General features: G+C 41.5%; 1 protein-coding gene across 1 annotated transcript in view; it reads left to right on the forward strand.

Annotated features, from left to right (window-relative positions):
• Nucleotides 1-1,114: 1,114 nt before the first annotated feature.
• The window catches only part of NECAB1 (N-terminal EF-hand calcium binding protein 1), a 67,270-nt gene continuing 42,086 nt past the window's right edge, over nucleotides 1,115-26,298 (forward strand). The window contains exons 1-3 of the mRNA XM_086466017.1: nucleotides 1,115-1,255; nucleotides 2,088-2,112; nucleotides 14,779-14,887. Of these exons, the coding sequence (XP_086322143.1) occupies nucleotides 1,115-1,255; nucleotides 2,088-2,112; nucleotides 14,779-14,887 (275 nt within the window). The remainder of the gene's footprint in view (nucleotides 1,256-2,087; nucleotides 2,113-14,778; nucleotides 14,888-26,298) is intronic.

Here is a 26,298-nt window from a genome sequence, read left to right on the forward strand (position 1 = left end):
GTAAAAAAGAAAAATTACTTGTGCAGAAACTTTTGCCACCCTTGACCCGTGTTTATGGGGCACTTTAGTTGATTGAAACTCCACGAGTACAGCTGTCCCAGTTCTATACATCCATAAGCCAAGCCGGAGCAGCTGGGGCTCTTGCTCGCATAGTTTTGCACAAGCTGTGGGCTGCATCAAGCAGTGTGGCTGTAACACCCATGCGGCCCTGCATGGGCCCTTGCTACTCATAGTACTAGTCACTGTCCATCTGTTAATACCGCTTGGGTCCATACTGCGCGCATGTATCACCTCCCTGAAGCACACCTTGCTCTTTCCTGTCAGACACACTTGCGCACGTGCCCACAGTGGCAGCTCAGCCCAGGCAGCTGCAAGGCAAGGAGCGGGGTTTCAGCACCAGCCCCTGTGATATGCATCTGCTTGGGGGCACCCACTGTTCCCTTTTATCAGATGTAACTGGGCAGAAGAAAGCCATTAGATCTCAGAGCATTGTGTTTCTCCACCCTCCCCAAATTTCACAAATCTCCACTTGCTGCTCAAAATCTGCAAAACCTTTCAGCACGCTGGCTTTGCCATCTGTTCATGTGTGGCTACTAACTGCAGATCAGCACCAAGTCCTACAGGCAGCATGGAAGTGGGTACCTTGACAAGCAGGCTGGCTTTTCCTTCAGGTGACACAAAAAGGAAACAAGGCTGCTTGCCAATGAGATAGGAGAAAGACCAACAACAGTTCCCCAAAAAATCCAGCCAAATCTGCCAGGAACTTAGGACTGTATTTTACCTCATGAGGATTGTAGAAAGTTTGTATTTTATTCTAATAATGCTTTTAATGATCTTTCCTTTGCTCTGCATTTAGTCTTTAGTTCTCATTAGGAGAAAATTTCCAGTTTGAGTAAAAATTTAAAACCCCCGAACAGTCCGATCCTCATACTGAAATTTGCGTTACAATATATGATTTATTTGGATATATAAGGAGGGAAGATGTCATCTTACTTGTTATAGTGGTGCCCAGACAACTCCTTGTTGCAGCTCAGGCTGAAGTACTGATGGGGACTACATCCAGAAACGTAGCAGGGTGACAATGGATGGCAATTGCACATATCTGAAGTATAACATGGCGACCGGTGTCACAGCAAAAACACCTCATGTGGAGAGCAGGGAGCAAAGAGACTGGAGGAGACCCCCTCTGTCACTTTCACTCCCTATCCTTGATCCCTTCTTCAAAGCATGGAGTAATATGGTGGTGGTACCTGCGGTGAGACTCCAGCAGGGACAGGCGGGCATGCCAGCATGTCACCAGCAGTAAGACAGGGCCAGTGCACCTGCATACAGTCCCAGATGGGTTGGTGCTGTGTCCACCTGCTGATGGCAGAACTGGGCCTGCAAGACTCTGCCACGTCTTCTCCTGGGATGCACCCCCCAGGATCATCTTCTTGGACTTTGCACAAGGAGTTATAGATTCTGACCTATAAATTTAAACAGCTTCTCCAGCAGGTGCTATTTCCAGTGGGGAAAAGAGGCAGACCTGCACACCGTGAGGGTAAGCTGGGGTCACATACAGTTTTCGTGGCAGAAGTATTGCAGGGAGGAATCTACAGCAGGCACCTTCTCACTGCCTTTGCCTTCCCAGATTATAAACCTCTGCTTTCCCTTTCCATTTTCTTCTGTATCTGGTTTCGACTTGCTATCAGAGTAATCCTTAAATTTGCTCCCACACATCTGATCTCTCTGCCTCCCACACCCAGTCTGATCCCTTCATGCCACCTGGCTCCTCTCCTAACTTACCTCTTTGCTTCCTCCACCCACACAAACCCTGAGTCTTTCTCGCAATCATAGATGCTCTGTCCATCCTCCCAGCTTTCAGTGCACGCAGCACAGGAGGAGTTAAAGAAAGCAATACTCTGAGGGAAGGATGGAGACATACTAAGGGCTTTTCAATTTTATGCAGCCTTGTGAAAATATGATGTAAAGCTCAAACTATAAATGCCCACTAAATACAGCATTTGTGCTATTAACCCATATGAATAAAACCCCAACAAACCCACAACAAAAAAAAGTGATTCTGTTCTCTCTCTTTTTTTGTTTAGATATTAAGAAGAGCAGACAAGAATGGTAAGACCCGTCATGCGTCTTCCCCCATCCCTTTGGGAAAAAAAGATCCATCATTGATTCAGCATTTTAAGTCATGCTTTAAACATCCTAATAGGAAAAACAGCCATCCCTCATGTAATTTTATGTTTTCTACAGGTTCAATGCAATGTATCTGCTTGTGCACTGATCCTCCCTACAGGCTGTTTAAGGGTAGATCTTGTGCTTTCACAATTTGTCCGGTGTGTTTGATTTGCACTTTGGGTGCACATGGGTGTTTTCTTAGTGGCATTGTGTTCACAAGAAGGTTTGAAATACTTGTTATTAGCTCCACCTTATTTTTAAAAACACCATAGGCTATACACGGCAATCAGACTTCTTTCCTACATTTTGCAGTTACGAATTTTTTCCACGTGTCAGTAGGTAGAATAAAAACTTGAATTAGACTCACATATTTATAACACAAAAGTAATGAGTTTTTTATGTTCTTAATCAAAAGTTTTGCCCTCATGCTACTGACCAATTTTCCTTTCATACATATTTTTTTTTCTTACTTAAATTCAGTAAGTTGAAGCATAGTACTCTAAGTCTTCACAAATGCTCCGGTTTTGGCCGCAACAGGGAAAGGTCCTTGCTGTAAGGACCAGAAGTGTAAGTACTGGAGTTTTTTGCTGGTATACAGAGACATGGTCTTGAACCTGAATTTAATTCTTTTTCCCATCTCAACATTGCTGCACAATTTTGGACAAATTACATCGTCGTTTTAGTGCCACATGCCCTGGAAGATAAATTAAGCCACTACTACATCATTGTGTCACACAGAGTGTTAGATTCAGTATGTTTGAGGCTATGAAGAGCTTCTGTAGCTCTGCAGTTACCATAGTAGTATTCATACTTAACTCAGATAACCAGAGTTAGAACTTAGAGGACAAGAAGGAAGCACAAGCTTGCAATTATTTAGCACTGTAATACCGAAGTACGGGAAGAAGGGAGATTTGACGTCTTGCAGAAGCATGGGCCAGACTTCAGTCTTTTCCTGAAAGCATTGCAGAGTGTCAAACCCACAGCTCAGACAGGTTTATCCCTGACAAGTAATTCCCAGTCAATCCTCAGAAAACAGTTATTGTGCAGGTTTGATAAAGTGTACTTTCAGGTGGCTCAAGGCAAATGAATACCATTGAGAAAATCAGAGAGAATAACTTTCAAGGATGAACTATTGGGCAGTGAAGGGCTGCCACATGGTTTGATGTATAGCTGAGCCTGTTGAATAACCATTTACTGTTGCTGAGAGGGCAATCCCACCCCCACAGCCCACCTCTGTTTGCTATTCCTGCCCCAGCTTGTGAGCAGCAAGTGGCACTTCCTACAAGACCATGGCAGGCTCCTTCAGAGAGCTCAGGAACCACAAAATCCATCACGGTGAGAGTTTTTTGGTAGGTTTTTTTTGTTATCTCCTTGGTCAGCTTGCTAGTGGCTTGCAAGGGCAGTGATGGTGCAAGTTGAATCCCAAGGTGAGGGCTGGGATAGGGAGGAGAAGGACCTTCCCCTTCAGCAGTACCTTTCAAGCTTAGCTACATGCCAACCACAGCCAAGCTCTGCCAGCATCCGCCACAGACCTCCTCATGGTGTTTGGAATAGATATTTACGTGCCTGCCCTGAAGACTGATGAGAGCCAGAGCGCCTGGTGCAGAGCAGAGGTCGTCATCCCCCTGGAGTCATAAAGAGCCACTTCAGCTTCTTGTCCCTGACCTGGACTTTGAGATCAACCTCTGTCCCAGCCCTGCTGGATCCACAGCACTTCAGTGGTCAGGAAGAATTCCAGTCCTCAGTGGGGTTACCACACAGTTTATTACTTATATGTTGCTATTAAAATAGGGGAAACAGCTCACACGATCAGTGACAGACTTGCTTGTTCCAGAACAATACGAAACCACATCAGCCCCAGAGACTTTGGTCAGTGGCATTCGCACCTATATATGGATATTTTACAACATATTATTGGGAGAAAAGTGGCTAAGTTCAGTCACTTTAGTTCTATTCATTTAAGTCCATGAACTTGAAACAGTTTCAGCTCTTACCTGCTTAATTGTGTTTGCTCACCTATCAGTTGCCCAGGGGACTTCCACTTTGCTAACCTAGCACTGTGCAGGCTCATGCCACATTAATAGGAAGATTTGTTTTAAGGCTAGGAAGTTAAGTACCTTCTCAGAAAGGTTATTGGATATGTGAACACTTACCTAATGTGTTTACACTGTTGTCAACACAGGTTATTTGCTTTTGTTAATGACTGGGATACTTACACTTTCAGTGTCACCCTTCTGGGCTACAGGAAACCAGGTATTGGCTTACAGTAACAAGTACTGTTGTCCATGGCATGGCCCTGTTAGGTTCTCCCATACACTTCTAATATGTCTTTCTCAGAGTTGCCATATTGATTCACTCTGTGAGATTAAAATACCTCCAAAACTTTAACATCAAAACCCTTACTAGATACTCGCTTGACAGCTAGAAAAAAATATATCCAAAAAAGTGGATCATGCTGATAAATAAGAGTATTATAGGAGATAGTGTTCTTACTATGAATTTAGGGACTGTGGGACTTCAGGTTAGTTTTCCACAACAAGAAAAGACAACTATTGTTGCAAAGACAGTATAAAATAAGCGACTGAAAGAGCGAAGAAATGCTGCTGAATTGCTGTTGCTCAAAAATATTATGATGATTTATGACAGCTGGGTTTCACTGAGAAACTCCTTTATCAAACAGTAATTCCCCTATTTGAAAGAAGCCACACAAATGTTCTTTCTTTTTGGGTGGTGGCTTCTTTCTTTGCCAGCCCCGGTACATATATCATTCTGTTACCCTTCCATTTCTGGAAATATCAGCTATGCACAGCTTCCACAAGAGGATCAGTTTCATAAACTCCATCTATAGTTCTTATTTCATGCTGAGCAGCTCTGCTTTGTATGGAGCAGATCCACACTGCTCCCACAACTGAAAAGGTTCTGTGATTTTCTTAGGAGGAAAACAAGGCATAGGGAAGGAATACTGCATTTCTAAGGAATGTATGGTTTATAATACTGACAAAAGCAATAGAAAACCCTGAGGGAAAAAAAGCAATTTCATAAAGGCGAGATGTTGCACATTGACCTTTTGGAAAGAAGTTTCAGGTTTGCATGTTAAAATGAAGTTTGGGTCAGGTTTACTTTGCAAAACTCCATACGTTCAAAAGAAAGTTAATTTGGAAAAATTTTCAGCTAAAAGGAAAGTTGGGGTTTTTTTTGTTTAATTCCTTTTGCTATTTAAAACAAAATCAAACTCATTAAATTCCTCTCAAAAAGTAAAATCTTGTCCCTAACCAGCAGGGACAAGAAATATGGAAAACTAGAACTGCCAAATGCAGTCTTTCCTAATCAAGATAATTTTTTACCTCCGTTGTCTCACAGGCAACAGTCGTTGCCCCACACACAGGTGACTGCAGCACCTGCATGTGCTTATCCTCCTGCTTGTCTGCATGAGGTGTTTCTCTTACCTTCTGCTATCCTAAGAGGACATGGGGCACCCCATTAGCCTTGCAGTGATTTGCAATCAAGTGTTGTTGGTATCAGTTGTTGTAAAGGTCACCCTGGGGCCTCTTCTGACCATGCAGCTTTGACATGTGCCCTATTAGTATAGCCTCATGCTATAGTTCCCTCCTGTTAGCACAGGAATGGAAATTCAAGTAGACTATGTTGCAGAAATCCAATCACAAACAGTCTGTCAAAATGGAGAAGAAAAAAAGTAATAATCTGTTGAGAATGCTATTCTCGATCTTGCAAAAGTAAGTCTTCTTTCAGCTGAAGGAAGGTGCTTCAACACCAATAGTTCAGCACTGACCAGAGTCAGGGAGCGGCAAACAATAACTGGAGAGCAGTGCCCTGCTTTTGCCTGTGTCGTGGTGGGGGTCATTCCTCTTCCCTCCTGTGGGAGAAGAGGGCTTCTCTTCCCTTTCTACTTTATCATCTCCACCTTTTACTTGAGGAGGGCCTGCTGCTTCAGGTCTCTTATGAAGGTGGAAATGAATGACTCTGAGTCCAGTGGCGTGCTTACCTGGCTGTGGGCTGCTGAGCATAAGTCCCAGCACAATAACCACCCTTTAAGGCATGAGCTTCCTCTCTGGCTCTGGGAACATGGCATGCCCTGGCATTTAAAACTCCCCTTAACACTTTTCAGTGTGGAAATAGCCATCCAGTTAAACCTGGAAGGAGGAGAGAGTGACCCCCAGCCATGTCCTCCAGAAGGAGGACCTCTCAGCTGTCTCTTTCCCCTATACAAGTTTAGAAATGATATTTGATTATGGCCTTGTTCCAAACTTACAGCTTCTGCCTCCAAACCCTCAGATCAGCTCCAAGCAGGAGGTAACAAAAGGGCAGCTCTACTATGACAAGTTTAGAAAAGATAGTCTATATATAGATGCTGTCATTGATTTGCAAATATAAGTCAGTTGTTATGAAAAAGCACTGAGTATAAGCTATATCTCAAACATTCTTAAGCTCCCTAAGAGGGAGATACTTGAAAACACCATAGGTAATATCTGCTGTAGAAGTAGAGATTTTCAAAAAAAAAAAAAAGAACTTCTTCACTGTAAGAAACACAGTAAACAGTATGCTGCAGGCAGTCAGGAATGACTGCAACCAAATGAAGGAAAATTTTAAAAAAATGACTAAACAAAGCAAGACTAAAGCTCCAGAGATTGCCAAACCTGAATATCAAACACCCAGAACAGACCAGCAACAAAATATTATTAATGCCAAAACCAGCACATTTATGTTTGATTTCATTTTTTCCTCTGACATTTTAAACAGGCACTCACTGAAAGCTTTGCTTTTTTCCCCCTAGAAGTGTGGTTTTTATAATTGCGTTGAACTAGAATCTGTAAAATGAAAAATACAGTCAGATGAGACTAATTTCATTCTGTCATGGGTCTTCATTCAGCACCCCCTGATGACCATGACATAGAGCAGGGGCATCACACTTTTAGATGTAGAATTCTGAAACTGTACAGCATGATAATACTAACAATACCTTCTCTCCTGCCTTTAGCATAAGAAATTATATAGGAAAAGTCCCCCAGTACCCTCTATAAGACATACAGCACTCCAGCAGTAGCAAAATTGTTGTTGAGTGCAGTGGGCTGGGGATTTCAGACCAGGTCTAAAACCATGAGAACATTAGCCCCACAAAAAAACACAGGTCATAAAGGACTCTTTAAAATAAGGCAACGGAGTGCAGCAGTAGCATCCTATAGCTTCCATTGGTGTCAGTGACCACTGATTCACAGAGCACGCACATTTGAGTCACCCGGCAAAATTTCCACAGAATAACCAAAAAGCCACCAAGCTGCGCCTGTACAATGATCAAGAGGAAATCTGACAATGCTCACTTTAGAGTGAGTTTTGCAGACATCAAAATAGGTATTTTCATATTCATTATTTATTGACAGTGTCATTGCAGGACAAACACTGACTTTGCGGGTGAGTCTTCTAACAGCTGTGCCTGCTCATGTGTCTCCAGCTGAGCTCTGGCAGGGTGATAGCTGCCTCACTACAGCAGTCTTCAAATGGTGACTTATCAGTGGCTCTAGCTTGTAGCCCAGAGTGCTAATTTAAGCCATCCCAGAGGACTGAGTGAATACGCCTGGGAGAGGCAGGGGAAGCACCTCAGGAAGGGGATCTCTTGAATCACCATAATGTGAACCATCAGAGTTGGTCTGGAGATCGCCACTTAGGGGATTAAGCTTTTTCAAGAGAAGTTTTAGAGTTATATCAAAGCAAGGCTTGCCAGGTCCCTGATTTCAGCGTTTTTCCTTGGCCAGTATCCTCTAATCTGGGTCCACAATGTCTTGGCATCTCATGAGGTCTTCAGCCAGCCCATAGACTGCCCCCAGCAGTGCTGCACAGACGCAGCTGCAGCAGTACATGGGCTCTCCCCTCTACGTACATGGACTGGCCTGATACGTCACTGCATGACAGGGTGACCCAGCCCTTGTGTGCCTTTCCTTGAGAAAAACAGCCATGTGCAGGAATTCTGGGGGAAACTCTATGCACCATGATACTCCAAAGTGCCAGGTCTTAACATCATAGTGGCTGCGTTTGAGCTATACATTTACTGCATGACTACAGCACATATATTCTGAATGGGAGCCAGAGCATTGCTGATTTCAACTCCCAGATTATTCAATCAGTACTGGTAAAATGTATTCGTAAGGCAAAACCCTTGTAGCACAGCCTCCAGGGACTCTCACAATGCTGCTGTTTGCTTCATGACCATCTGGATCTGCTGCGGACACCACTCTGGCTCCTGTTTCAGAGCCCAGGCTCTGCCTGGGGTGGGATTCCCCATCCCACCTCCCTGGGTACTTCAGGTGCTGCAAGGCTGCACTCTGCTCTCCAGATTCCAAACATTATTTCTATAAAGACAAAATGCCTACCTTTAAACCTAAACCCTTTCCCTCTTAGCCTAGTCCCCTTGGGACTACTTGGTTACATGTGCTAAGCTTTTCCAGCATAACAGCTGGAATAGTGGTTCAAAATCATTATTTCTGATTATATCAACACTCGATACAGATCAGAGTCAGTGAAAGCTTAGTGCGTTTGCCCAGAATCTTTAAAGCTTTAACCTATGTCTGTACTTTTTTTATGCAAACTCATATGCCTAGGACCCAGCGGATATTGTTGGCATACTCTTTCACACACTGAAATGTATTATTTTGTCAGCTCTTCCTTGGTCTGTTTCCAACCTATGTGCCGTATGGCAGTAAATCAGGGGTTTTTTCAACTTTCTGCATCTGGTTCAGTCTGTCTGTGTCTGTTATTGTGCCCTCCCCACACCTTGTTTTCTCTGTGTATAGGGCAATATCTGTTAGCACTCAAGTGCTCAGATCCAAACCTTTTACATCAGTTATGGCCTATTAGTGTCTTCCAAAAAGGCAAGTTACACAGCAGGTCCCTGGGAGCAGGTAAGCTGGGAGGACAACCTACATCTGTGCTGCCTTCCCCCTGTGTTTGCTTCAGCCACGCAGGGGACTGTGGCCTGAGTGAGGCACTTGAAGTTCTTCAAAGGCAGCCAGATTTCAAAAAGCCATAAAGGGCTGTCACAACTCCCACAAGGGATTTAGGAAGTCAGCTCCCATTGAGAACTGTGAGGGCCTGGATGGGGCTGTGTTTTTAGCCCTTGCTTTTCCCATGGCAGAAGTGACTACTTCATTTTGAGCACTGTCATTTCCTAGTCCCTGTTGTACCTTCCTGGGGAATAAATACTTTCTGCCATAGAGTTAATTGCTTTCACTTCTTGTTATCTGTTCTCCCTTTGCTAATTTTTGCTCTAGAAGGTTAGAGGACTGTGCTTGTAGAGCCTCAGACCCTAAATAACCCGGCTGCCCTGGCAGTGAACACATTTTCAGCCCGAAGGCAGGCTGGGCACCATCTGTTTGGGCTGGGACAGTGCCATGGGCTTTGCTTTCTAAATCCCATTGCACCAAGGTGAACCCCAGGATAAGGTTTAGCCCAGTGGGTTTTTTCCTTCTGATTGCAGTAAGGTCTTCCATGTGGCTCTTCCAGTTGCCATAAGACCTAGGGCTGTCATTCAGCCATAGAAGCTCCATCTGGTGTGGCTCTTGCTATGGAAAGATTGCTTTGGTGGTCCTCTGTGGAGCCCACATGCATGTTTGACTGCTAGGAAAGGCTCGCAGTCCTAACAAGAAGCCCAAAATAGGTGGGACTGGAAACTGCTTTGTTGTCCTCCAGCATTTGCTGGCATCTCTGCAAGATATCCTGCTCCTCTACATCACCATAACTTCCTTCAGTGGCTGCAGACTCACCATTTGCCATCATCTTTGGGCACGTAGACTCCAAATATATACATGCCCTTGTTTGTTATTTGCTTGATATCTTTTCACTCACTGAAGTAATCTTTCAACTCAAAAAGAGAATATGTGTGTGGCTTTCTTTTGTCAGATATGCTGCTGTCTATTGAAGTCATAAACTATCCAAAATGTGTCCTGGAGATTACTAGTGTTTCTGGAGAAGACTAGTTGGGGGATATCACTTGGGCCTATTTTGCACATTAAAAAATCTATCTAGATTTCTATTTACTGAAATAAATGTAAGAATGCAATTATAACCTGAAGGAAGGCTCCTCTAAAGCACAGTGTATTTCTAAACTTGCAAGTGCTACATGGGGAGTTTCATTTTATTGTTTATGGTTTTGCCTGCCAGTCAGGAGTGTTTTGGCTCCAAGGGGGATGGACAATTGTGCCTGTTTTTGAAGAAACCATGCTTTTGAAAGGCATCAGAGAAGATACACAAAAGGAAGCAAGGCTTGCAAAACAGCTTCTTTGAGATAACATTGCCAAGGCAAACGCTGCTGAAGGTTGATTTATCTAAGGGATGTGTGGCTTCAGAGAAGTTTGTCTTTCATGAATCATCCATCCTCTCTCACTTTGCCAGTGGCAAGGATTGAAGCATCTAAAATAGAGGTTTCTGCTCAGCTACCCTGAAGCACTTAAAACAGTATTTATCGGAGCGCCCCAAGGGCAGCAATGTGTGCCCCAAGGAGGCCATGCTGAGGATACCTAAAACAGCCTTTAAAATAAAAACCATTCTTGACACTTGAAAAAAAAGTCTTCAATTAAACAGCACAAGGAGCATGTGTTAAGGGTTGGGTCTGAGCTTCATCTGAGCACTGAGGAAGCACAGGCGTGGCCTGGGCCACGGCAGCTGAGTCCCCAGCTGCACTAGCAAAACAGTTACACTGATACAAAATCAGATAAATGCTCTGGAGAATCAGAGCTTTTTTTAGTAAACATAAATGTATGAAGTGTGCAAGTAACCACATAAGTTCAAACTTTCTTGGATTTTGCCAGCTATAAGCTCGATGATGCGTCAGTCAATGTCAGTAACATTCAAAATGTTACTGAGAATAAATAGCAATGAAGCAAAAGGCGATGTCTACTCTTGGATGATAACATTTAAAGAAAATAGCTAAAGTGCCCAATCTGGCTGTTGGCAGATAATTGATTTTCTGAATTGATGTAAAGCCAATGATCCTGAAGAACAGAGATAAACAGACAGATATTTCAGGGTTTGTGTCATACCCAGACTGTTCTATGAGTAAACTCATAATATGTTTATCTCAGGGAAGTTGCCAAAAATCACTAGTTCCTTGACTTCTTGAAGTGTATAACTTCCCAGCAAAGGCTAGAGCTGCCAAGGCAGTTTGATTAAACAATTGGTTGTATCTCTATGAGCCAAAGGAAGCATAGCTGTGAAAAGAGGCTCATTTTGACATGCTCAATGTTTGATATTCCTACTCTGTAACCAGTGCCAAATGGCAAATGTATTTAGATTCTCAATTAGGTAATCATGGCAGCATTGTCGAAGAAAATTGCCTACCTTCAACATAGTATTGTGCCATCTTGGTTTTTAGCTCTTGTAGATCTTGACATTTTATTTTGATCGTAGTGCTGGTTATCTCCAGCTACAATCTGCCTTTTCATGTTAAACATTTCAAAATATTTTTGTTGAAGCAGACATTTAATTTGTACAATTTTGAAACCTCTTGAAGATTACATATTTGAAGCCATATATTCAAGTCAAAGAAATTATGAAATAATAGCAAGCAAAAGAGTGAGGAAACTCCTCAGCTCTACTCTTCAAGTCTGCACACTGTAGTACAGTATGTAGTCACATGATTCAGATACTGCCTTTATGATAGATTCTTCACCACTATAAAATTAGGCCACAATATGTTGTAGATTAGTCTGGTGCTTAGGACATCTGAGTCTTATCCTCTACAGTTGTTTAGTGCCCTATGAGTGATTCAGTATGTTACTGAAGGAAGAGAAAGAGACATGTGAACTTAAATTTAGTGCTACCCAAAACCAAGTTATGAAGAGTTAGGCTTTGAAAATACTCTTTATGCTTCATGCAAAGGCTTAATCAGTTTAGATCTTCATTCTTTACCTTTTGTTTGCTGATTATCAATCTTGCATTTAAAACTCACTACAGTAGTCAATGAGGAACAAATTGCCCTATCTGTTACAATGAGGTTATGGATTTTCCTCATCCTGACCCGTGCACTTCTTCCAAAGTCATTCCTGCACAGCAAAGAAAAGAAGACAGTTGTTCTTCAGGACAGAAGCAAATGTCACTTGTGGCTGAGGGATCCCTGGTGAAATCTTGTGGACTTCTGTGGGCTCAGCTTTCTATTTACAAACTTCTTTCTTTCATTTTTTTGACATGCTGCTGAAAAGCATTGGTTGGTTTCTCACATCATCTTCTATACAACGTCATTCAAAGCGCCATCCAGGCTCTAGGTCATTTCATCATGCAGAATTATCTTACATATCTTCCTTTAACTGCTTCCTTCTCAGCCTTGAATCATACACTCAGGAAAAAATTAGTTGTGCTAACTGTCAGATGTTGTTTAAATACTCATTGTGATATGATTAGAGGACAGAGTTAACAAAGCCTAATGCTGCTTGCACCCCAAACTCCTACTTTCCAAAACAGACAATAGCCTAAGTCTGCCACTTCTGTCACTGCAGCCATGGCCACCCTGTGGGTGGGATGGGCTGTCCAAATTTTATCGATTTCTGACATCACTAATCAAAAAAAAAACCTCAAAAAAATCCATGGAAAGTCTGCAGTATAGCAACCTCTCTGGGATTATCAGACATGCATGAGATGAGATACAGGTACCATCACTTCTTCAGTGAAATGCTCTAGTAGTTATTGGAACACCCTTTAGAAAGCATTGATGGTTGTGCAAAGTTTGATCTGTTGGAAGAAGAATAGAGCCTCAATCTGGACTGGTAACATCCTGAAAATGCCAGATGAATTAATCTGCTTCACACATCTCATCTCAACAATTTTGCCTCATGCAGTCAAGAGCTTGCTATAATTAAGGCTAACTTAAGAAACAGAAGAAACAGACTACAGTAAATAATGTAGTAGAGACTGTAATAGGGACCTTCTCCTCTTGAATTAATGTACATCCCTTTACTGTTCTTCTAAATGTTGTATGGTTCTTCCCTTCCCTCTGAGTCCCATTAGTCCTGCAGACACTTCCTAACTACATGAACATGTTATTGATGAAGATCGGGATCCATGTAGTGAGGATTGGTTTTGTCCCAAACAAATGAAAACAGCAGATGCTTAGAAAATAAAGTCAAATTCTTCGTAGTTGGGCTTCACTATATATTAAATGGCCAATTCAAACCCCATCTGAAAATCCATCTGAGGTTTTTGACTGACCTCTGGTATGTGTCCAAACAAGTTTTCTCATTCCCGTATTTTAGTGTAATCTCCAGATTAATTACATCCTGGCAAATAGAAAGTTATTGTTTTCTATACTGACCAAGAAAATAAGCTGAAATTCTTTCCAGTGGAAGAGGACACAAAGCTGGCTTCCTATTCCATGACAGTCAAACACATTTTTAATTTATTTTGTGAATTACACACCATGCATAGAGCTTTTTGAGAAAGATGTATTTTATGAAGAAAGAGAGAATCAAAATGCTGATACACTACACCAGTGCAGTGTATTGGTTAGTGTCCTGAGCTGGAAATGAGAGCCAGTTCAGATCCCTGCTGCTACTGAATTGTGCACTTGAGTCTCAGTCTCCCATGTGGGAGGCAGAGAGCAGAAGAAAGAAAGAGAAGGAAAAAGAAAGGGAAATACATAGCTTTAGACAGATGAAGAAATTTTCATTAAACTAACATGTTCCTTCAACAAATGTTTGCTTTTGCATTTCCCTGGATTTTCTCTGTCCCAGCCAGTCTCAGGAGGTCACTAATCTTCCATGCAGAGGTAAGGACACAGGCAGGGAGCAAATAGGGGACGCATGGGGCAAAACGAAGAAAAGCCACAGTGAATGGGATCAGGGCAAAGACAGGACTGTATTGATGTGTTTGTCAGTAGATACTTACCGAAACCAAACTACCTTTGCTTGACAGATAAAAGGGAGGAAGAATAACAGATTTACCAGGCAAACTGAGAACTCTGATACAACAGCCAATGCATTTAGCATCATGTTGGAACGAGTCCAAAGGAGGGCTACCAAGATGGTCAGAGGGCTGGAACACCTTTCCTACAAGGACAGGTTGAGAGAGTTGGGCTTGTTCAGCCTGGCAAAGAGAAGGTTCCAGGGAGACCTTACAGCAGCCTTCCAGTACCTGAAAGGGGCCTACAAGAAGGCTGGGGAGGGACTTTTTACAAGGGCCTGCAGTGATAGGACAAGGAGTAATATTTGGAAGCTGGGAGAGGGCAGGTTTAGACCAGATACAAGGAAGTTCTTCACCCTAAGGGTGGTGAGACACTTGTACAGGTTGCCTAAGGAAGTTGTGGATGCTCCATCCCTGGAAGTGTTCAAGACCAGGTTGGATGGAGCCTTGAGCAACGTGGCCTAGTGGGAGGTGTCCTTGCCATGGCAGAGGGCTTGGAACTATATGATCTTTGAGGTCCCTTCCAACCCAAACCATTCTACGATTCTATGATTCTGTATTCTTTATGTGCCTTGATCAAATATGTAAAGTTTATACATTTAATCTGAAGAGCTAGAATTTTTTAATAGTTTCCTCTTCTATTGCATGAAGTAAATGAGCAAAACCATAAATGAAACTAAGGCACTTTCCATTTCTTCATTGTTTCAGATGATGGAAAACTGTCCTTTGACGAATTCAAAGCTTACTTTGCTGACGGAGTTCTGAGTGGCGAAGAACTGCATGAACTTTTTCACGCCATTGATACACACAATACTGAGTAAGTGCCCCCTTCACTACAAGTGAAGTGTTTCTAAACCTTGTAGAAATACCTGCATGTTCCAATAAATGCAGTTTGGGTACTGAGAACACAGGGTGGAAACTGTGTTCACCACCCATGACAGTAAGGAAAAGGGGCTGTGGCCTCCTTCAGGATTAAATATGAGTTCCTCAATTCTTGATCCCACTTCACTGATTCATCACATCAGATAAATACTTGGACCAGTTGTTGAGCTGGGGAAAAAAGTGAATGAAGCAGTCATATATAGTAAAGAGCAGAAAAAGCCATCCTGTCTGGTGCTGGTAATTGTGTTGGTGCTGTCACTTAGGCTGTTTGGATGTCCACACTGTGGATGAGCTTAACAAGGCCACAGAGAAATGAGCTGACAGGAACTTCATGAAGTTCAACAAGGTAAGTGCAAAATCATGCTCCAGGGGAGGAACAACCCCATGCACCGATATATGCTGGAGGCCACCCAGTTGGAAAGCAGCTTGGCAGTAAAGGGCCTAGGGTGGACATGATGTTGAACATGAGCTAAACGTGTGCCCTTGCAGGAAAGAAGGCAAATGGTATTCTGGGCTGCATTAGACAAAATATTGGCAGCAGGTCAAGGGAGGTGATCCTGCCCCTCTGCCCAGCACTGGTGAGGCCATACCTGGAGTGTCCATTTCTGGGCTCCTCAGTACAAGAGAGGCATGACATACTGTAGAGAGTCCAGTGAGGGGCCACAAAGATGATTAAGGGACTGGTGCACCTCACATATGAGGAAAGACTGAGAGAGGTGGGAATGTTCACCTTGGAGAGGAGAAGGCCTCATCAATGAATATAAATACCTCAAGGGAGGGTGCAAAGAGGACGGAGCCAGGCTCTTTTCAATGTAGCCCAGTGACAGGACCAGAGGCAATGGGCACAAACCCAAACACAGATGGCTCCCCCTGAACATCAGGAAACACTTTTTTTACTGTGAGGGTGACCAAGCACTGGCACAGGCTGTCCAGAGAGATTGTGGAGTCTCCATCCTTAGAGATATTCGAAAGCCATCTGGATGGTCCTGGGCAACTGGCTTTAGGTGGCCCAGCTTGGGCAGGGGTTTGGACGAGATGACCTCTAGAGGTCCCTTCCAACCTCATTCATTCTAGGATTTTATGACTTAGAAGATAATTAATTTCCTTTTTATTTGCTTTCTGGACGTCGGCAGTTACTCACAGCAGGTCTCCCATTTACTGTTAATTAGGAGGGTGTTACTAAGCTAGTGGTTTTTAAATTGGACTATTCCTGTAGTAGAAAAAGTCCTGAGGAGAGACTGTTTATTGGTTTTGCTAAGAGGTTATGAAGAGATTGTGTAGTGATCATGGTATGGGTTGTGGTTCTGGTTACAAGGAGCGAGTACACAGTAAGTCAATATTGCTTTTCTCAGCTGCATTCAGTGGAGCAACAAGTATTAAGATGCTATCACAGCCCTTCTTCCTGTGTTTACTGTAAGACAAGGTAGGAGCAGTGTAACAGGACCTTAACTCATCCAATGCCAAACTCCATTGGGATTTTTACCTTCCACAAGGAAACAAAACTAACAGGTTGTGATTTTGTAATTCATCTGCTTCATAAACATCCAGACACTAACTCACAGTGTGATATTAGTAGCCTAGTTCCTCAGACTCATGAATTTGGCAAATGCCTTAATACTTCAGGCCTCGCACATTACCCCAGGCAGCTCCAGACAGGCCTTTCCCCTTGGTCAGTTCTTCCTGACAGTGACTCTCATATGGCTTTTTCTCCTTTGGATGTCTGTGTCACTGAATCACACCCCTCCATGTTCCTCTCTTTCACAGTTTCTGCCAGTCCTCTGCAAACAGTCAATTGCCATGACAATTTTGTTTCTCTAGCCCCAAATGCCAACCTGAGCCCACACTCATCTCCCTGGTGGCCTGTCAATGACCAGGCATGATGCTGGCCGTTGACATGACAACTATCCTTGCAGCAGAAGGCCTGGAAGTCCAGCCAAGGGCTTTTTCGGGAACCGTCTCAAAGCTCGTTCTTCTGAAGAAGCCTCACTGAAGGCCTTGTGTGCTTGGAAGCTTGTCCATTTTTTCTACCAATATAAGCTAGTATAATTAATATATTCTCTCTTCTTACAAATTTTGCCTCCTCCTGTCTAGATGGAATTATTAAACCACTTCACTTTTTCCGGAAAGTATGAAGAAAGGAATCAATTGAAGTCTGAAATCTGATCAATATTGTACAAGTGTATGCTAGGGAACATGCATCTCATTTTATGATCTTTCATGAACAACTTCTAGGAGGATAAACATCAAAATTTTTTAAAAGTTTCTAGGTTTTCATTAGCAAATATAAAAGTCTTATTTGGTAAAAAATCAATAGTTACATGAATGCAGATATTATCTATTCAAAGTGTTACTTATTTCAAGCCATTTAAATATTCAGTCTATATGCAGAACTACATTTCTGTACTAAGAGCTTGATTGCTTTTTTATAAACATGTGTGAAGTACTGTTCATGAGCAGTACTGTCTGTGTGATTATATGGAGCCATGAAAAGCCTACAATTAGGAATCCTCTTTTTGATCTGTGTTCTGCAGTCCGAAAAGCATTCATTTAAGCACCTAATTCATATAAACAGAGGAATATATCCCCTAGGAGTAAATGCCTAAATAATTCTGTGGATTTGTTTTCTAGCTCTGATCTCACTTATGTTTCTGTAAATCAGGCGTAACCTCTGCAGAATAATTAGATTTAAGCCAGCACAAAATGGAAGTATGGAATTGGACTCCTAGCCCCAAAGACATCCTAAAGCATCCAGTAAACCATCCTGTGTCGAAGACTTTTGGTACTAGGAAGCAACAAAGACAGGGAAACAGGTTTCCCAGATGTATCATTCTCCTTAACAGACAACAGAAGAGAAGCAGCAATATAAACAGGTTATGTCTTATCATAAGAAAAGAAAAGAAGATTGTCATTATTTCCCTCATTTCCCATATTTCCCTAATTTGTCAAAAGTATTTACATGATATAAATTCAAAACAGAAGGCTGCAGAAATACTGCTAAATAAATAGATACTGTGTACAGAAGTAAGTGTAATATTATAATTTCCTCAGGTTTCTTAAAATAAATGCCAGAGACTGAGAAACAAATGTGATCTTCAACACAATGCATGCAGTCTACCTAATACTAGCAAAATTAATTACATGCTTCTTAGGACACCATGGGAATTTGATTAGCAGATTAAGGGCCATCACAGAAATTTTTAACCCGGAGTCAAAGACTCATTTCAGAGCCAAGGACTCCTTCGTACAGCTTTGGAATTCATCATGTGTACCACATATCTGCATGAGAGTGGTTTTATTTTACCATGATTCCATTTGTCTGCATTTGTCAGGGAGCATTCTGATAAGGGCAAATATCCTCAATGACTATGTAAGTTTTCAAAGAAAAAAGATAGATGTTCTACATCTATTTTTCCTTTCTTTTTATTTGTAAATATTTTTTAATTTGTAATATATTTTTATTTGGAAATTTTTTATTATTTAAACCTTTTTCTCTTTAGGGAATATCTGGACCTGAAAAATATGTAGAAAAGTGAGAATTACATTAAATTTTTCCTACTGGGGTATAGGCATACCTGAAGAATAGGTGCGACTTTGTCAAAAGCTACAGTTATTAGTTAAGAACAGGTAATGAAACTGGTATAGCAGCCATCTGAGAGAGAGAGATCATTCTCACTGTCCAGGAAAAGCCTGGCAAAAAGCAGGGCACAAAAGTCACAGAGAGTACATGCTATGAAGGATCATATTTTCATGTATTTCAGGGAATTGAACAGGTGGAAGACTAAGAAAAACTACTGAATTATCTTTTCCAATCAGAAGAAAGGGTTCTTTCTATTGACTGGTTAACATTCATTATAGAGTAGAACCTAGATATAGATAGTAAGAAAACATGCTTAAAACTTAGACTTAAACCAGCAACAAGAAGCTTTTTGAGTATGTTTTTTCATGAAGTCTTTAACTGATAAAAGACTTAGTGCCTGACTTTGCAGCTGAAAAGTGTTCTACATTGCTTGATCTTTAACAGAAGCAAACATGTTTTAAAGGCTTTCCCTTAGCACAGGGGTTGGACTAGGTGATCTCCAGAGGTCCCTTCCAACCCTCACCATTCTGTGTTTCTTTGAAAGATTTTGAGAATCCTGTCATCAGGCAGGCAGCAAGAAGGAGCATGCCAAATATGAGATGGATATAGAAAGAGAGACAGCTTGGACAGTATAATATAAATTCCTTGTTAGTATAGATTTCCAGCAAAAAGCAGATATAATATGGAGGCAAAAACCTTTACTCACTGGCATTTGCTGAAAAGGGCAGATCATGTAAAATGTCTCAAATTAACCAGCTGGCTAAGGAAAGTAGCAAAATATACATTGAACCTTGGGAAGTTTTGTAATGTAAGCATTAGGAGAATAGCGTACATATCAAACAGTCCCCAAAACACCTGTTTTGTGGTGTTTTCACTTGCAAATTACCCAAGGGAATGAAATGAAAATCATGTTTTGTGCCTATAATTCCCAAGTAGTTTATGGCTGTTTTTTAGTAGAGGAGGGTGAGAAATTCTACTCAGTTGTGTATCTAGTAGGAGAAGATTATTTTGTCTGTTTTACCCAGTTAAAATACAGACTCTGTCAAACTCTGGGCAAATCATTTATCTTCTCTCTGCTTCACTTCACTGTTTACAAAATGCAAGCTGTGGTTCCCTACCCCAGAAATATTTTGTAAGCATTGAGATCGTGCAGTGATTTACACTACACATAAATGCCTAGGACAAGTGGCTAGGGAAGTATGTTGTGATCCGCTAGGTCATTTCTCATAGCCAGCTTGTCACAAGAGCGGACTTTGGGTTGTTTCACTTGCTTTAAATCTTTTAGCTCTGCCAGCATTCAAAACCTTACCATCTGTGTGCATGAGTCTTTGTACTTCAAAGCCTGAAGATAAAAAAAGCAGAGATGGCCTTGGTGTAATATCCATGGGCCACAAGCTCAGGAAACCTGAATTCCCTTCTCAGCTGCGCTGCAGCAGTCTTTCAAAAAGATACTCAGAGCATAAAAGGCTCACACTGGCTTATCACTTTTAAGGGAACTAAATTAACCAGGTACTAAAAACCTGTTACACACGTCCTAATGTCAGTCTTGTGGAAGAGAGATTTAGAAGATTATGAACTCTTAAAAAGAATAAGCCAGGCTAATGTAACATATCTGTAACAAAGCAGATAGGCTATGGAAGACTGCTAAAATGAGCAATTACCATTTTCAGTGTGATAGCAGGGCAAATAATAGGGGGTTTAAGTTCCCAGTAATTAAGGTTGTGTCTGCCTAGCTGACTATGATCTCTGCACCTCGCTCTTTGGTGCAGACAGGTGTTATCTTTTTACAAAGTAAAAGAAGAATCCTTTAGAACTGCAATGATGATAATCACGAGGAAAAAAGATAAGTAGGAATTAGTTACCACCACATAAAGGTTGGATCGGAGGAGTTCATTATGCCAGGATGAATTTATATCTACAATTTGCCTAGACCCTAAAGTACAGGTTATTCACTCAGGAGAGATCATTGCTTTTCTCAAAAATTTGCATTAGCTAAGGATCTTTCCTCAGTACATCATTTGGACATATATTTTGCAATTTATGAATATACTTATGTGTCGACTGGCTATTTTTTTTCTTTCTATTTCATAAAATCTACGTTAACTTTTTATGACATTTTAAATATTAAATAAATACCAGTAAAGACACGCTATACAAATTGATTGCCTGATTTTTTTAACTTCCATTCCTTTTCCTTTTGATACAACAAGAAACAAATGCGTAATTTAATATATACTGGGTACAGGACAGATTAATAGTGATGCTATCACTATCTAGACAACCAAATTAGGTGAAGTAGTGTGTCCACTAAGGAAGTAATTTTTTTCCATGTCTTAGTACTGCTACATTGTTTTACCTTTCTTGAAGGTTTTTTAATATGAGAATTGTATTTCTAAGAACTGGCAATCAAAAAGATAAATTGTAATCAATTAAATTTGTGGCAGGGTCTTCCATCCACTGAACCATAAGACAATATAATAACTAAGTTTATAGGCCAACTACTAGATACGCAGAGTTACACAGAAGTTACTCCCATGGGCAGACTAGCTCATACCTGTTCACAAGGGCTTAACGTGGGTTGTGGTTTTTTTAAAAGCCTCCTATGACCACAAAGAAACAAGAGGACACTGGACCAATAGGACACTGTGATGACCCAGTGAATGCCAGTCCCCTGTTTTTTAATGAAGGCAGGGAGATAGTACCAAGAATTAATTCATACGTTAAATTAGTTTTAACATTCTTCAGTAAAACAAGCAGCTTCTGATTATTCAGTAATACTGTGCTTCAAAAGCTGCATGAAGAGACAGTAGAGTGCTTTGATTAGGCCATACAACTAGCATTCCTGACGTGTAATTAGCACAAGGTGACTGCTTTAGGGGGGTAGGATTAACTATTCTTCCTTAAATGCCTTTTCCAGTATTGTCGTTACTTCAGATTGAAGCTGAAAGCCGATTAGGCATTTGACTTCCACTGAAAGTCACTTCTATTTGTGCTTTCCAGGATCTCTTTAAACATTTGGACAATGTCTATTTGATCATATACCATTTATCAGTATGAAGAAGCTGTTACAGAGGGTCTCCACTCGAATGTCCTCACTCTATCAGTGTAAGAAAAGGCTTTGTGTTGATGCAGCAGTGGTTCGGACTGGGCTGTTACAGCCAGGTTTCCAGGTTCTTGTTTCCCAGCATACACTTAGCACGTGCATCTACTGCAAAGCAATATCTTGTATTTAAACACTCCTAAAAAAAAAAAGGAAGTATAGATGAGAAATCAAGAGCGGTGATTATTAAAGACTTAAGCTTCAACCTCAAGTTGTACAATGATCCTTCTCCTCTTATTCATAATGGTTTAAGTGTTTTGCAGATAGCCCAGAAAGAAGCACACTATAAGCATTTGGGCAACATCTTAAGCTCTGTTGAAGGTATCAGGAAGCCAAGGCAGATCTCCACTTTTTGAGTAGGAGCCAGGCCACCAACATGAGGGCATGGCTGTGATCAGGGAAGGAGCAAGAAGAAGAGCTTATGTGTCCTGATTTGACACATATTTGGCATGACATCTATGTTAAACATCTGTAATGTCACAGTTGGGAGCTTGTCAATGCTTGTCCTGAGACCTCAAAATAACTCAATACACTCTACTTGAAAGCTGAGTTAACCTTTTCGGAGGAGTTTTGTGAGGATGAAGGAAACCCAGTGTGGCTCCTTACTTCTCTCTTCCCCCACAACCTCAGTTCCAAGCTACACAGTGCTCAGCAAGGCTCTGCAGGGCTGATGGGAGCAATGGGAAGGGTGTTGGAGGCAAATGCAAGTGCTGCAAAGGCACCAGAAGTCTGTCCTGGGGCTGACAAGGAAGGTGACAACACACAGCTCATGGAGGATGTGGTCTGCAGGTCATAGCTGAAGTAATTCTGAAGCTGAAGACACACATTCTCTGCTGTCTTGGAGCATCCTGGTTATTAAGTCCTCTATCAAGCGAATGTGAAACACTCGTTTTGGTTGCGTAGCAATTTGTACTATCATAGCATGACTGTAAATCAATACACACAACTCAAGGCAAAGGCTATGCTCAAAGCCACCTGAAGATAGAAGTGAGCTGGTGACGTTAACTGCAAGAAACATTTTATGTTTTCAAAAATTGCATACTTTTACAAAGGTGGTATCTGAGAAGTTGAAGGCTGAGAAGAGTGGATTTGTCTCGAAACCTTAAGCATTGTGTTTCTTAACATACTCTCCTAAGCACTATATTTAGAAGCATATTGGAGCACAAGAATATTTTACAGATTAAATAGGAAGAAGAGTCGTGGAATGTGACTGGCTTTGCTGACTTTCCACTTGAAAAATATTGAAGAATGTTTTGGTGTTATTTCCATCGCTATTTCATTTCATGGTCCTTTTGAATCACTAAATCATAATGTATAGACCAAGTCCAAATCTGAAGATCTTCTTCCTCCCATGTTTGCATCTAATCAGGAGCAAAAGTCATATTTTTATTGTAAACTTGATATTTTAAGTACTTTAATAATGAGTGCATCATTCCTACTAACCTAGTTTGTATCTTAACATTCCTATGACCTCTCACTTTGTTCAGCCTTGAGAACAGAAGGCTTAGGGGAGACCTTATTACCATGTACCAGTACATAAATGGTGGGTACCAAGAAGACAGAGACTCCCTTTTTACGAGGAGTCCTATGGAAAAGAGAATGGGTAATGGATACAAGTTGCTCCTGGGGAGACTCTGGTTGGACTCCAGAGGAAACTTTTTCATCATGAGGACAATTAGACATTGGAATAATCTCCCGAGGGAAGTGGTAGATTCCCCTACGTTGGACAGGTTTAAGACTCGGCTTGACAGGGTGCTGGGCCATATAATTTAAACTGTATTTTTATCTTGAAAGGTTGGACTAGGTGATTCTTGAGGTCCCTTCCAACCTGGTATTCTATGATTCTGTGATCTGGTTTCTAAATCCCAACGTGTGCACATGTTCAGTGTAGCTGCCTGGGGGTTGTAATATTGCTGAAGAAGCTATTTAAACTCCCAGTTATCCTACTCAGAAAACCATAACTTGTGGGGTTAACGTGCTCTAAACAATTAATAGATTGCATTACCTGGACTTCACATCTGCCTTTACTGAATGCTAAACAGCTTATGTGTAAGACAGTATTGCAGCACAGTTCAGCTTCAGAGGAGGTAGTTCTGCAGAAATATAGCTGTTTGGTTTACATGTGTTACTGCCTGAATAATTGCACTAAAAGTAGAGAAAAGTATCAGCAGCACAGGTCTTTTTATACATGGAGAGAAGTATGCAAGAAAAGTTTTAAATTTGTGGCTTATGGGGTGAATGCTTTTACAGCTCATTTCCTTGGTAAATCTGCCCCTGCGTAATTTTAATGTCAACTCTGACAGGCCCATGTTTCAGCGGAGCAGGAATCCTTGACATGGTTAATGGTTTAGTGAATAGGTTTTAGCAGTCATTGCAAACATAAACCTCTATTTTACTCTTATCCTTCTCCCTTCCCCCACTCATAACTTTCATAGAAATTGTTTTTGCCTAATGGCATCCTCAGGGAAAAGGTGTCAGAAGATAATGAGAAGATCTCGCAAAGTTACAAACTAAGAGATATGCAGAGGATCTCAAGGGGATGCTGTCTGCATCACTGCAGGAGAGCAAGTGTGATAAATGCTTCACTGATTACTGACTCATATGAGTCAGTGGGGAATCAGACTTGTTCTTCTCACTTTCCTCGTTGGTAAAATGAAGTCCTCAGCCAGGGCCTGAGGAGGAATGCTAGAACTATTGAGGCAGATGTGAGGCATAAGCAACATCCCAAAGGTAGGGAGGTCCCATTAAGCCTTGGTGTGTGGCATAAGTTAAACTATGAACAAGCCAGAGATGAGTTTATGCTGGGCATTTGGGAGAGTCTGCCATGCTGCACGTACTGCGCATGTAGGGATGGGACTTGGCACTATGGAGACACATCTACACTTGCATGTGTATGTGTCAGCAGGTTGTCTAAGGCGCTCTCATAATCAATGAAGTCACTGGCACCTAAGAAGTAATTCTGCTCACATAGGTTTCAGCACTGTTGCCCAGGCATAAGGCATTTAAGATGCTCCCACCTGAGACATCAGCCGAAGGTGGACAGGATGACACAGGAGAAGCAGTTGGGACATGCGTGGTGGGAGAAATGCTAGAGCATCCGAAACAACACTAGATGCCTGTGTTACATCAAATTACTCAGGCTCCTGCTAGCTGGTCTACCTGAAGAACTCCCAACTCCATTGAGTACACTGAGGCTTCTTTGCCTGGCAGGGGAGGTTGGATACTCATATGGCTGTCTACATTTAGGATTCAGCCCCAAAGTGAATCCACTGCCCTACCACCTGCCCAGGTCTTCATTAGCAGATCCCTAGTTCTTCCCTTGGGTCAAAAGAGAAATGCTAAGATTATTTGCTCTTTGGAGCAAACTCCAAACGGATGCCAATTTGATGTCTGAGTGCAAGAGGTTGGTTAGCACAATCATGGGAACCCATCCGACTACATTAGCCTGCAACCCAGCACTATGCACTGAAGTTAAAATGAAATGCTTGATATATGGGACAACAGTGCTTCCTTCAAGACTCTAGTTGTACAGATAATGATGGCAAATCCTCAGTCGTTTAACAGTAGTCTAAGGATAGTAATTATCTGTGCCTTGGATGGTTTTCTTTTGTTTCAGTTGGAAGGCATATTTTAGTCTCATGCTATTGCAGATTTATCACAGTTCAATACAGGTACACAGAAAGAAATAATGAACTTCTAAGTATGATGGGGGAGGAGGTTTATTAAAAACAGCATGAGATACAGACAGGCTCTTTAATTAGGTGAACTACAGGTGTGTGAAGTGTTTTTCCTAAAAAGGAATTACTGAGTGCAAAAAATTGCAGGAGGAAAATAATACATCAGTTTTTGACCCTTTTTTAAAAACTAGATCTTTTGGATCACATAAGAAATTCAGGCACATGGTGCAGCACTGACATCAGAAAGATGTGTTTGCTACCGTTTAAGAGATGTATTTGCAGCTATTGGCTTTAACTCTAAGACTTTTCAAGACAATAGCTACAGAAATTGGCAGTGCAGAGAAAAATGCAAGATACTGGTCAGAATAAGCTGATTATACTGTTTAGTATTTCATGACTGAACATAACAAGTTCACTGATAATGATTTACACAGTCCTGATGCTAACAGATCCTATGGTCAGACAGACAAGCTGCAAATAGAGTTGCTTGGAAAATTTCCATATGAATGGTTATTTTTAATGGGAAATTCAGCTTTCTGCGAAAAAAATGAAAATCACTCACACTGGAAAAATTGAACGGTAATGAGTAGTTTCAACTGCATTGACCTAAATGGAGCTGACCTAGAATCGGTCAGGTCAGTTCAGTTTCATTTCAGTTCAGTTCTTCAGAAGGTAATATCAGCTTCCCACCAGTAAATTCATTGCTTAATGGTGGGTGTAGTTTGAGGGCCTAGTCCCTTCCATAACCTGGGTTTCCCTGAGGGCCACATCAGTTTTCATATCTCTGTCAACATGTGCATTTCCAAGGAGTTTAATAAACCAAAATAAACATTTTATTTTGTGTAACAATAACTATTTTAATCTCGGTTTTAAAAAAATCATTTGGGGACAAAACCAGAATTTGAAACACTATCATCTTCTGTGGGGTGAAAACTCTGAAATTTGCTTCTTGTGCCAAAAAAGCCACCGTGATGTTGCCTCTGATCTCCTCA

Source organism: Leptosomus discolor, chromosome 5 (genome assembly GCF_034619465.1).
Source record: "Leptosomus discolor isolate bLepDis1 chromosome 5, bLepDis1.hap2, whole genome shotgun sequence".
Taxonomy (NCBI): domain Eukaryota; kingdom Metazoa; phylum Chordata; class Aves; order Leptosomiformes; family Leptosomidae; genus Leptosomus; species Leptosomus discolor.